An 11,789-nucleotide genomic window follows, 5' to 3' on the forward strand; every position below is an offset into this window, starting at 1 on the left:
GTTAGCACATGAATGAGCTTGAAAGGGAGACGGGGAGACCAAGCAAAAGCTTTTGTCATCAGAAAAATAACTGTCTATGCCAACCATCAAAAGAGTGAAATTACACCCAGGGCTGTGGGAACGCCTCCCATTGTGTTTACATGCCAAGAGTGTGATTAGTATTTCTTGCCTCTCATTGGGTTGCAAGCTGGATATGCTACAGTTGGTTCACGGGGAGCATGAACTGGCAAGTAGACTCTGAGGGAAGGGTTTTATTCACTGCTTAAGCGCATGAAGGCAGCCCTTGCAGGAGATGTGTGCTTCTCAGCCCTTGCAGGAGATGTGTGCTTCTTAATTACTGTATAGTAATTAAGGTAAGAGTGACACTGGGTCTGCCATGGCTTTGACTCCCTTCCTAGAAGGCTGTAGTCAATGGAATGCCCTGCCTGGGAGCGGTGGGCCTTGATTTGATAACATCCATGCCATCGCTAGAGATTGCCTTTTTAAACACCACTTGCAGCAGACGGTATGGAGCAGCATGGGGCCCTCCCACCCGCTGAAACTTTTCTAATAATGAAAGAGTGACTGGAGCGGGGGCCCTGGAGCCAGGCTCTGCCACAGCCCCACTGGGTGCCCAAATCACTGGACGGCAGAGCTATATTGTCTGTCTTTCGTCCAATGTCTATAAGTATTTATTCACCGTGGAATAATGATGGGGCTAGAGAAAGAGAGGAAGCGAGGAGGGGTTAAATCTTCTACCCAGATTCCAGGGCTCAGTGATCAGGTTCTGCATGCGACATAGGTGTCAGTTTGCCAGATGGTTTCAACAAAAATACCAGACACACTTGACATTACATCACAATCTACATTACATCTTATTTAGAAAATACTGGACATTTATATTTTCTCAATTTGTTTCCTGAACAGAAAGCTCAAATACTGGACTGTCGGGTTCAAAACCAGACACCTGGCAACCCTACTTAGGTGGCCCAAATGCCTAGCTTCCTCTAGCTTGTGATTTGCTCCAGGGCTCAGTCAGGAGCTAGGGATCTGGACGCCTAGAGCAAGACAGCAGTGCAAATGCCCAGATGCCAAAACCTAAACACAAAGGGAACTTGTAACTGGAAACTCAAAGGGAACTTGTAACTGGAAACTGCCAAATGAGTTTAGGTGTCTATGGACTTTTGTGGCTCTGGGCCCTATAGCCACATGTTTCAAAGGTGATGAGCATTCACCACTACAGCTAAAGTCAGTCGCTGCTTTGGGTACTCAGCATTGCTGAAGAAAGGTGTTTCACAGAGGCCCTCTTTGAATGTGTGATCATATGTCCCACTCTCCTGTTGGTGAGTCTCCCCCACAGGGAGAGAGGAGCAGAAAGAACTGGAGGAGGAGGAAGAATTGCAACTGCAAACCTGAGCAGGGAGGACAAGTGCGATACCTGGGGAAGCCTGTTAAATCCCCAGCTGAAACTGAGGAAATCTCAAGTTGGTGGCCTCCCTAAATTTTCAAAATTTCCCATATCTAAGAATACAGAAAGGCTGATGAGATGTGTGCAGGGCATGTCAGGTTTGCAGGTAATATTGAGTGGGACCCGAGGGTTGCTTTGTTCTGAGAGGGTTGTCTTACCCGATGTTCTTTACCCGATGTTCTTTCTTTGTTTGCAGGTGTATGATGAGGCCTATCATGCTCTCCATAGAGAGCTGCCAGAAGTCAGCACTGCTGTGTTTCAGGAAATACTAACATGGATTGGTCAGAAGGTCTCAGCAGATGGAGGACCAAGCCACACTTAAGAACAACTGCCTTCTTACCTTCTCATTGGTCTTCTGGGGATGGAAGCTTGTTTGGTTGTTTCTTTCTTTTAATTCTCTCTGGAAAAAGATTTACCTAAGAGGGACTCCTAGGATACTTTGCTATGAATAGACATTCCTGTTACATAGGAGGGAGATACCACTTGGTCATTTAAAGAGACCACTGCCCTAAAGCAGGAAAGGGAATTATGGCAGCATAAGAAGTCACTGAAAACTTTCCAGGTTGGTTATTGTTCTACAAGGCTCCCATTAAAAAAAAGCCCCCAAAGCCCCCCATCTTCCTCCGTGTTCTTTGTTTTCTCTGGAATTCCTGATGTGCCACGGCGGTTTTTATTCTGCAATAATCTTGGGAATGCTCAGTAATTCTGCATCTTTCCTTTCATTTTGTTTCTGCTCCTGTGGAGTACGGTCCCTTTCCCTGCTCCTGCAGGTACAGAACATGATGTATAAGAACTTAAGAAGAAGTGTTTACCATTGAGAAGAGACTACTAGAGAGAGTTAGCAAAGAGAGCTGGGGGTGGGGGAGCGGAATCATTCTATACATGAAGGTGAAAAGCTAATTTTCTAGGTAAACTAATTTGAAGTAACCACTCCTAGCACATGAGGCCTGAAGGATAGGCACCAAGCAGTGGCCCCTATCCTGGCACTTTGCTTTGCACTCTAGAAACACATGTTTAACAGCTATTTAATTCCCAGCACCAGGGCAGAGGGATTAATGTAGAATAAGTTATACTTAAAACCTTCTAAGCACACACAAGTGGTGCAACTTCCAAATACCAAACTCCCTCCCCTCTGCAAGATGAACTACTCTGTAAATATTCCTAGAAGCTGCTTTTTTAAAAAAAAATACTTGCGCTACTGATACTTAAGATGTAAAGTCAAAGTTTTATTTAAGAAGAAATATTAATATACTATATAATGTGGATCTTGGCAGCTCAGAGAGCTGTCAATGAGGAAGGGAGCAGAGTCTGAAGATCTAACTAATTGTCCTCACCCCAGCACTGTCTTAGCCATTGCAAAGTTTTCCTACCATGGTCCATTCCTCTCATCACTGCTCCACAGCAATCATTTGGCCTTTCCCTCATCAGCTGACAATGGGCAGAAATGCTAGGCAAGCTTAGAACATCTAGGGAAGGGAAGGGCATGTATCCCCACTGTCCATTTATTTACTAAGAGCCTCAAAATGTTGTTACTAGGTTCCCCTGCAAGCACTTCTAACCCTGTGAAAAGTTTGTTCTTGAGTGATCCTTCTAGATTTAGCAGCTGTGTGGCAATGAAGGGTAGTACTTACTCCTGAGATTTTGTTTAAAAGCAGATCTTCAAGCAGATAGGTAGCGGAACATCTGTATCTGCATATTGGGGCTACATAGAACAAGCCATATGGAAGGATACTGATGAACCTACCACGAGGACAACTAGAAAGTTTGCAAATCCAGCAGATTCCAATACTGTTTGGAAGCTGCAGCTCCAGATGCCAGAGTTGACTGGTCTTTCATACCAGCAAAGCTCGAGGAAGACTTCTAGGAGAACTTGCCATGTGAAAACTCACTCACGTGGCAAGTGAGTGTGTATCAGCCCGTTAGCCTTTCCTGGGGCAATTGTGTTACAACTTGTCTATATGGGAAAATTTACTACCAGAATTATGCTGATATACCTCTGTGGTTATACCAGAATAGACTCCCTGTGTGGATGCATCCACACAGTTAAACTGGTATATTCACACCAGGGTAGTTTTGCCAGGCAATGGCCCATGCCAACATGTCCTCAGTAATAGGCCTCTGCCCACATGCCTTTTCCTCCCATTCCCTTAGGCATTCAAACACTAAGTCCATCAAAGTTCGGCAGAGGGTGGTGGAAGCATTTCACCACTGAGAAAAACTCCTTTTCTTGTCTCCCATTTTAAAGAGGCCAGTCTCCCCTACAGGCACAGCAGCTGGAGTCAGCACAGCTCCTTCATGCTCCCTTTCCACCTCCACCCTGAAGGAGAACAGTGCTCCCATTGTGACAGTCTGGTCCTGTTTCAGTGGCAAGGAAGGCCATGCACCACTATTATACCAACACATCAGGTCTCAGGAAAGGTCACCCTTTTGCATTAACAATAAGCATCAGAGCTTGACTCATTCGCTCACACCTGTTCTCTAATAAGGGTTTGAGAAGTTAATGGCATTCCAGGGCTTGCAACTGTGTAGTCAGTGCATGGAATGAGAAATGCTGTTCTTTACAGATTGGCTCTGCATTAGTACAGCTCTGGTTTCCTGGCTGTAATCTGAGACGCCATTACAGATCTTAGCTGGACTTGAATTTAAAACCCTGTTCCAGCCATTACAATCAACTGCTTACCACCACCAGCGGTAAACCCCCCACAGTGGCTTCTGGGCATCAACACAAGGGGAAGCTCAGGAGCTTCCAGTGACCGGGTTTGTTTTTCTGCTAAGGATAAGTCCCTTCCACTCCCTCAATTGCTTTTCTGCCCCTCCCCCCCAACCATGAGGGGAGAGAGTGAGCAAGGAGACCTTACACTGATGGGAGACCCTGCCTACCTCTTAGGCCTTGAGCATGCATCAGGTAGGCTAATCATACAGCGATGTGTGCTAGAGTATTATGGGGAATACTAGATGTGTTTTATAAACAAAAAGAGGGGATTAAAAGGTCTGATTTTTTTTCAAAAGCATTCAGTGATTTCCTGAGTCTGCCCCCCTTGAAGTTAATGGGAATTTTACCTTTGACTTAAATTGGAACAAAGTTAGTTGAGTGCTGAGCTCTTTTGCAGGGCAGGAGGAGAATCTTAAATAAACAAGCACTTGGTGGGGGGAGGGTGAGTAAAATTCACCCTGCAGTGAGATGGCCACAGCCCTGCTGCTCCCTTTACCAGTTTGTGGCCATAGGAAGGCCTGGGGTCAGTGGTTTTCATTAGCTCTGTTCTTTAGCCCGAGAGGGCTGCTTTCCGCCTGTGCTTCGCATCAATATATAAGAAGAAAATGAGGCTGATAAAAAGACCTGTCCATCTAGGCTCAACAGAGCCATACAGGAAGAGGAAGCTGTTTAACAATAACATGTTCAGCTGACAATTGGTACAGCTGAGCTAGCTGCTGTTTCAGACCATTTTCTGAAGCGCTGCCTTTTGGGAAATGGGGCCCAGAGAAGATTTAGCTGAGAAATTAAGGGCCAGTTTTTAACAGGCTTGAACAGAGCTGAGATCACACTGTTGAATGTAGAAACAGCACCAGACCCTCAGCTGGCATACATGGGTGCTCAGTTGGAACTGTAAGATCCATGTGTAAATCAGCATAGCCCTAGGGAGGTAATTTGTGCTACACTGATGGAGAGCAGTTGGAGATCTGCCCCACATTTACATTCTAGCTGCTAGTCAATCCCTTGCCAGAGGTTCAAACTGGCTTAAACTAACACAGTTTTCACCATGTCCTCATGGAAATCCCTTCTTGATCAACTTCATTATCAGCAGGTAGCTCTGCAACCTGTGGAAATGTTACTAAAACCTTTATTTTCAAATACCATGGATGCTTGAGGGTAGGGATGTTAAATTTCGATTAATCAGCTAATTGAGGGAATTTTCATCGACAAATTGATTAGTCAATAAGGGGGGCGCTCGCTATACCACTGCGCCTCTCCTTTGAAATGTACAAGAGCCGCCCACGGCTCTTGTACATTTCAAAGGGAGAGAGGCAGCGGAAACCCGCAACAGCAGGGACCGAAGTAGTCCCCACTGGCACGGGTTCTCCTCCATGCCTCTTCCGTTGAAATGTACAAAAGCCGCAGGTAGAGGAGCAGCAGTTGGATTAGCGCAAGTGGGACTGTTTTAATCCCTGCTCGCTTTGTTTCCACACTGCCCTCTGCCTCCCCTAAGCCCCGTGGAGACAGTGCTGAGAGGGACCGGCTTTTGGGCCGGCTCACCCCAGCACTGGCTCCTGCTCCCCGCCCCTTGCTGCCTCTCTCTGATGGAGGCAGCAAGGGGGGGAAGCGACTAGATAAGTTCCTACTTGACTAAGCATTTGCTTATCCGGTAGTCGACTATTTGCTTACATCCCTGCTTTAGGGGAAGCACTGCTGGCCTTATGAAATTCCAGACTGCTCTGCTGAGACAAAGGGGGATCCTTTCCCTTTGACAATAGAGTGCATTTATGACAGAGCAATAGTAATCTAACTACTGTATATATATCACCACCTGTAACATACTCACAATGTGTAATCCACACACTTTTCTATTTAGCCTGCTCTTTTTATATTGGTCACCCTAATACACTGTCAGCATAAGCCTGTAGAGATCACTTATTTTCCAAGTAATTTCTGAGCCCATCTGTCATTTCAGTGTGCTCCAGTTTAATGCAATATATACACATGTGCATACATGTATTTTCAGTGAGACAAGTGTGTACACGTTTAGGATTCTTTAAAAGGAATACAATGTATATTGCACTGAATAATAAAGTTATGTTTTCTGAATGCAGTGTATTTGGGAGCATCATTTGCTGCTGTCATCAGATGATACTGAAGGAACAAGAGAAGGAAGGGTCTTTTTCAAAACATTTCAGCTTTCGGGGGAGGGGACAACAGCTGAGCCACAGATACTGCTCAAGGTCAATCTCCAGTGTAGCAACTTTGCAAGTGCTCCCTTACCATCTTGCCTGAGACCTGCAATGGAAAGGCTAATTCCCACTTGGGGTAGGAATGTCTGCACCAATGTAGCAATGCCACAGAATAGCTACACTAAGGCATGGTCTATAACTGAAACTTAGATTGACTTAGCTACATCACTGAGGGGGTATGAAAATTCACACCTTTGAGAGAAGTAGATGTCAATCTATGATCTGGTATAGCCATAACTGTTACCTTTAAAGAAGGCAGATTTACTCCTGTGACGAGAGAAACTCCTTTTGTCCCAGCACGGTTGTGTCCACACTACAGGGGCAGAGCTACAGCTGTGCCACTGTCACACCGACATGCCCTCAGATTTGCATCAAAGACGCTTTAATGATGCACCGAGTCCAAATGTAAACAAGGCCGCAGCTCTCTGGGGCAAGGCCTGTCTTTTTGGTTCATGTCTGCACAACACCTAGTACCATGAGGACTGGATCCTGAGTGGTCCCCCCTCCATTACTGTAATCAATAACTTGCCCTGGTGCCTTCACTACAGAGCAGGAGGGAGGGCAGGGCACCTATATAAGCCACGCTGGAACGTTTCCTTACGGGGTAGCATATAAAAAGCTTTCAAAATATTACTTGAACTGAAATTTAACAACCTAGTTTTTAATTCCACCATAGCAGTTATTCTACAAATACTTTTTATGCAGCCCCAGAGGAGTCGGGAACATTACAGCCCTAGAAATATTTTAAACACGGCCTTTGGCAATGCTGGCAGCTGAGACCCAGGCTCACTTGGCCTGTTGCATTTGTTTACATTCCAGTGGCACCCTCAGAGTGGGGGAGGGCAGGGCAGCCCCTAACATGAAGTTTCAAGCCTTTCCCAAGAGACTCCCACCCATCTACATGAGCATCTCTCAATAATAAAATAAACTAGGGGCCCAAGCCTGGAACTGACTCTGCATGGACAAGCTACTGTGCCAGTAAGTTCAAGAGATCCAGGCACATGAAGAGCTGTGGTATCAGGGCTACATGCCCACCTGGACAACACCAAGCGGACAGGTGGGTTATGGCACGGACACAAGAACTAGTCCTCTCATGCGCTGATCTTCTTTATAAAGAGCACTAGAGGATTTTCATCCAAAAAGAGCAGGGAGTCACCCCAGTTGGCCACCCTTGTTATTTTTGCTAGCCCCCTGTCCTCCTTCCCCCTCCACACTGTGAACTGCCTGGGACTCACTTTACATGTGCTTGCCACGTTGTATTTCTAGGGTGGCTAAGGGTTTGGTTTTCAAGCAAAAAGTCTGGTCACAAAGGAGTCTCCACAGTATCTGTTCAGATCTACTAACCAGCCACCCAAAATCCAGTTACTGCAGAGGGAGCCACCAACTCAGCACCCATGCCAGCCCATACGCAGCCACCACCACCTCCTACCTGCATCAGGTGGCTGCATTTCCCAGACCCAGCTCTGCAGGCAAGTCGCTTCTGACCCACACAGGGATGTGACAGGAGTGAGCAGCGAGTGACGGGAGAGGGAAAGAGCATGGGGGGGGGGAGGAGGTACAGGGAAAATTCTGACATTCCTGCTGGAGCGTCTGGTTTTTAAATATTGCAGAGTTGGCCACCCTTGTTATTCTTGCTGCTACTGTAAGCATGGGAAGTGCTGGATCAGCATTACTAAGAATTCACGGCTCTGCTCTGAGTAGTCTAAATATTTCAAGCCTGATTTGTGACTGGGAAAAAGTCGTTGACTAGTTCTGGGCCTCAGTCCCCAGTCTGTTGGAAGAATTGTATCCTGATCTCTTTCCCCAGCCATTTGGTTAGTTTGGTGGGACTGCCAGCTCTGCAGGACAAAGACAATGGCTCACTGTGTGCATGTGCAACACCAAGGGTGGGAGAAGCTCAGCCAAGAGCCAGGCCATAGGCACCACTAGCCTATAATAATAATTAATAACAAATAAACCCTCCCATTCACAAAGGCCAAGTTGCTAACTGTTGAAAGTTGCCCTTATGCCCATGTGCAGCATTGTCCTGACATTAATAGAAGCATTGAGATCTTGACAAAACTTAAAACACGAGGAATCATCCTGAAGCACCTTAGAGACTAACAAAAAATGTAGATGGTTTCGTGAGCTTTTGTGGGCACAACCCACGTCTTTCATCTGAAAGTTCATGCTACCATCTATATGTTCTGTTAGGGTATGTCTACACTACAGTGTTATTTCAAAATATTTTATTTCAAAATAGTTATTTCAAAATAACATGTCTGCACACAAAATGCATTTCAAAATAGCATTTTGCTATTTCGAAATAGGGCGTCCACACTGAGTGGACTATGAATCGCAATTAAGGCTGGCCGGAACTAGTTCAGGCAGGGCACCAGGTCAGGACTTACTGTGTGGGGCTGCTGCTTAAAGGGACCCCCCGGACAGCCAGTTCTCAGATTTCCCTGCTTGCTTGTCTATAGGGTTGCCAGGTGTCCGGTATTTACCCGGTCAGTCCGATATTTTCACGTCCTGTCCGGTAAAAATATTCAGAGAATACCGGACACCTGAGATGTCTGGTATTCTCTGAATTTTTCCCCAGCCAGGAGGTGAAAATGCCGGGCACCTGGCAACCCTACAAACACTCAGCACCCGGCCTCCCCCCCCCCCAACCCTCAACGCCTCAAGGCTGCTGGCACAAAATGGCTGCCGGCCAAAAGACCTAGGGGAAGCAATGCTTCCCCTGGATCTTAGTGCTCAACTTCTCCCCTGTTCCTATCCCTGCACTCACTCTTAAAGGGGACATGCTGTTTTAATGCTGTTTTATTTTAATTTTTTTTGTTCTCCTCCTCCCCCTTTCTTTCCCCTTCAACAGAATTTTTCCCCGTTTTTCTTTTTTTGGTGGGGGGGAGGAGTGTTTGATATTTTTGTTTCAGCCATCTGGCAACCTTACTTGTCTGCCTCAATGAAGGACAGCAAAACATTTTGTTTCTGCGTGCTGAGGTTGCCCTCACTCGGGACACCACAGCACTCTGCAACATGGAGCCAGAGCTGCCCCTGAGCACTCTGGTGCTTCTCTTGGATGTGTTGCTTTGAGCCTGGCTTCACTTTCTGCAGGCTGCCATCCAGGAGGTCCATCGGGGGGCTGTCAGTATCCAGGAGGCCCTGCGGGAGAACTTCTACCCTGAGGAGCACTAAGAGCCTCCCTGGTCTGCCCCACTGGGGGCTTGTGCCTCATTCCTCCCTCACATCTTCCACTTACCCCTCTCTAATGCCTCTTCCTGATTTCAAATAAAATACACGTATTTTCATGAACACAAACTCTCTTTATTTAACAAAACTGGGGGGGTAGGGGAATGAAACGCTGGTGAAACTGGGGAAAGGAGGTGGGAGAGGGGAGAAGAGAGGGTGAGAGAGAGGAGGGGGAAACCTGGGAGGAGGGAGCTGGAAGGAGGAAGCAAGGGGAGGGGAAGCTCAGGGCTCAGGGTTGGGGATCTCACCGGACCAACTTGATTGTCATGCAAGCCTGCTCCTGGGTTCGCATGTGGCCTTTGGTGGCCAGGCTGGCAGCTATCCTGCCATAGATGGCCACATTCCTCCATCTAGTGCAGAGATCATGGACGTTGGGAGCATCCCCCCCAAACCTAAATAAAGTCCATGACCTCCACTCTGGACCAGGAAGGCGTCCACCTTCTCTGGGCCCTGGCAGGCTCCTGGGAGCTGGCAGACTGCCCCTGGGGAGTGGTGGAGGGCTGGCTGCCAGTGGTTTGCTGGCTCATTTTTCAGGGCCACTGGGTCGGGGCAGTGACTGCTGGCTCTGGGCTGGCAGGCTTGGAGCTGGAACAGGCACTGTGGCCAGAGTCTACACCTTTAAGGGCTCCAGGAATGGGGGGAGGGAGAGAAGTGTTCTTGGTTGAGGCCGGAGTGGCCACCAGGGCACCCTGGGAAGGCTGGAGGCCCCCTATTTTGATATGAGTGTCTACACAGAACTTATTTCAAAATAGCTATTTCGAATTTGGCGTTATTCCTCGTAGAATGAGGTTTACCAAATTCAAAATAAGCGCTCCACTATTTCGAATTTATTTTGAAATAGCGGTTTGGCTGTGTAGACGCTAGGAAAGTTATTTTGAAATAAGGGCTGTTATTTCGAAATAACTTTGCTGTGTAGACATACCCCTAGTCTGTAAGGTGCTGCAGGACGATTCCTTGTGGTTTAAGATTTATCTATTACAGACTAACATGGCTACCGCTCTGAAACTTTTGAAAATGCAAGATCCTGACAGTTGCACAAAGGCGAATCAGGGCTCAACCCACAGCTGGTGGTAGGCAGTGTAACTCCATTGTGTTGAGACCAGAGGAAAACCCATTGAAAGTGAGTAAACACATGGTATGCATGTCAGTGTTTGAAGACAGGCTTGAGTAAGAGAAGGGACTGGCCCTTTGAGGCTAGTGGGAGCGAGCACCTTTCAATACACATTGGAAGAGAAATTCACCCTTAAAATGCTCTAAGAAGGGAACAGAAGTGTGTTGGGCTGCAGGAGTTTTTGGTAAAGGCAAATGCTTCTTCCTGAACATTCATGTACAGCCTTGGCAGGAGGCCAAAAGGGAAAAGGCCCATCGCTAATGGGAGGTCACCGGAGGGAAAGCAACATGCAGATAAAAGCCAACATCCTTTTGTCGATGAAGAGCTAAAAGCGGCACTTTTTTTTTAAGCCAGTGACCATCACTATACATGGAGATTCAGACAACCTAGCAAGGCAAGGAGTTAGCATGCCTCCTTACTGAAGCAATACGTAATGTAAAAGCAAAGGCTTGCACCATATATCCACACACTTGGGTTGTGCTGAGTGTGGCCGAGTCCACCAGCCATTTTTCCTGTGACTCTGATCTGCCTTTTTCCTTAACACATTTATGAAAAATATCTGCTCCTCGTGTGGTCAGAGGGTCAAGAGACCTTGCTTCTGTTTCCAGCTCTGCCCTGATTTGTGATCTGGGGCAAGTCCCATCATCTCTTTGCCACCTTTTTCCCATGGGAAGAAGGAGAATGAGAATGTTGAGCCAGCTTAACAAAGCACGTGAAGAAGTCAGTTGAAAGGCGGCCTAAGCACTAACGATGTCTACACGGCAAGATTTTGCAGCAGAAAATATGCTAATGTGGGACTCATTAGCATAAGTCGTGACATCATTAGCATATTAGCAGTATAAGGATCTTGAGCAAAATGGGGGGTTTGCGCAAAATGGAAACAGCTACACTGCTTCTTTTCACACAAAAACCCCTTGCGCAAAAAGAAACAGCAGAACATATGCTAATGATGTTACGACTTATGCTAATGAGTCCCTCATTAGTATATTTTCTGCCGCAAAAGCTTGCAGTGTAGACGAAGTCTAAGTGGTATAATTGCACAGATAGGATCTGCAA

At 46.7% G+C, this 11,789-nt stretch overlaps 1 protein-coding gene across 5 annotated transcripts in view; it reads left to right on the forward strand.

Moving 5' to 3' along the window:
- MGLL (monoglyceride lipase) overlaps window positions 1-6,248 on the forward strand; it is a 124,880-nt gene extending 118,632 nt beyond the window's left edge. For all 5 annotated transcript variants that reach the window (XM_014572069.4, XM_075938803.2, XM_075938804.2 and 2 more), the window contains one exon: window positions 1,644-6,248. In XM_014572069.4, coding sequence (XP_014427555.3) covers window positions 1,644-1,769 — 126 coding nt within the window. In that variant the 3' untranslated portion in view covers window positions 1,770-6,248. The remainder of the gene's footprint in view (window positions 1-1,643) is intronic.
- The last annotated feature ends 5,541 nt before the right edge of the window (window positions 6,249-11,789 follow it).

The sequence above is a fragment of the Pelodiscus sinensis genome, chromosome 11, assembly GCF_052426305.1.
Source record: "Pelodiscus sinensis isolate ZL-2025 chromosome 11, ASM5242630v1, whole genome shotgun sequence".
NCBI lineage: Eukaryota > Metazoa > Chordata > Testudines > Trionychidae > Pelodiscus > Pelodiscus sinensis.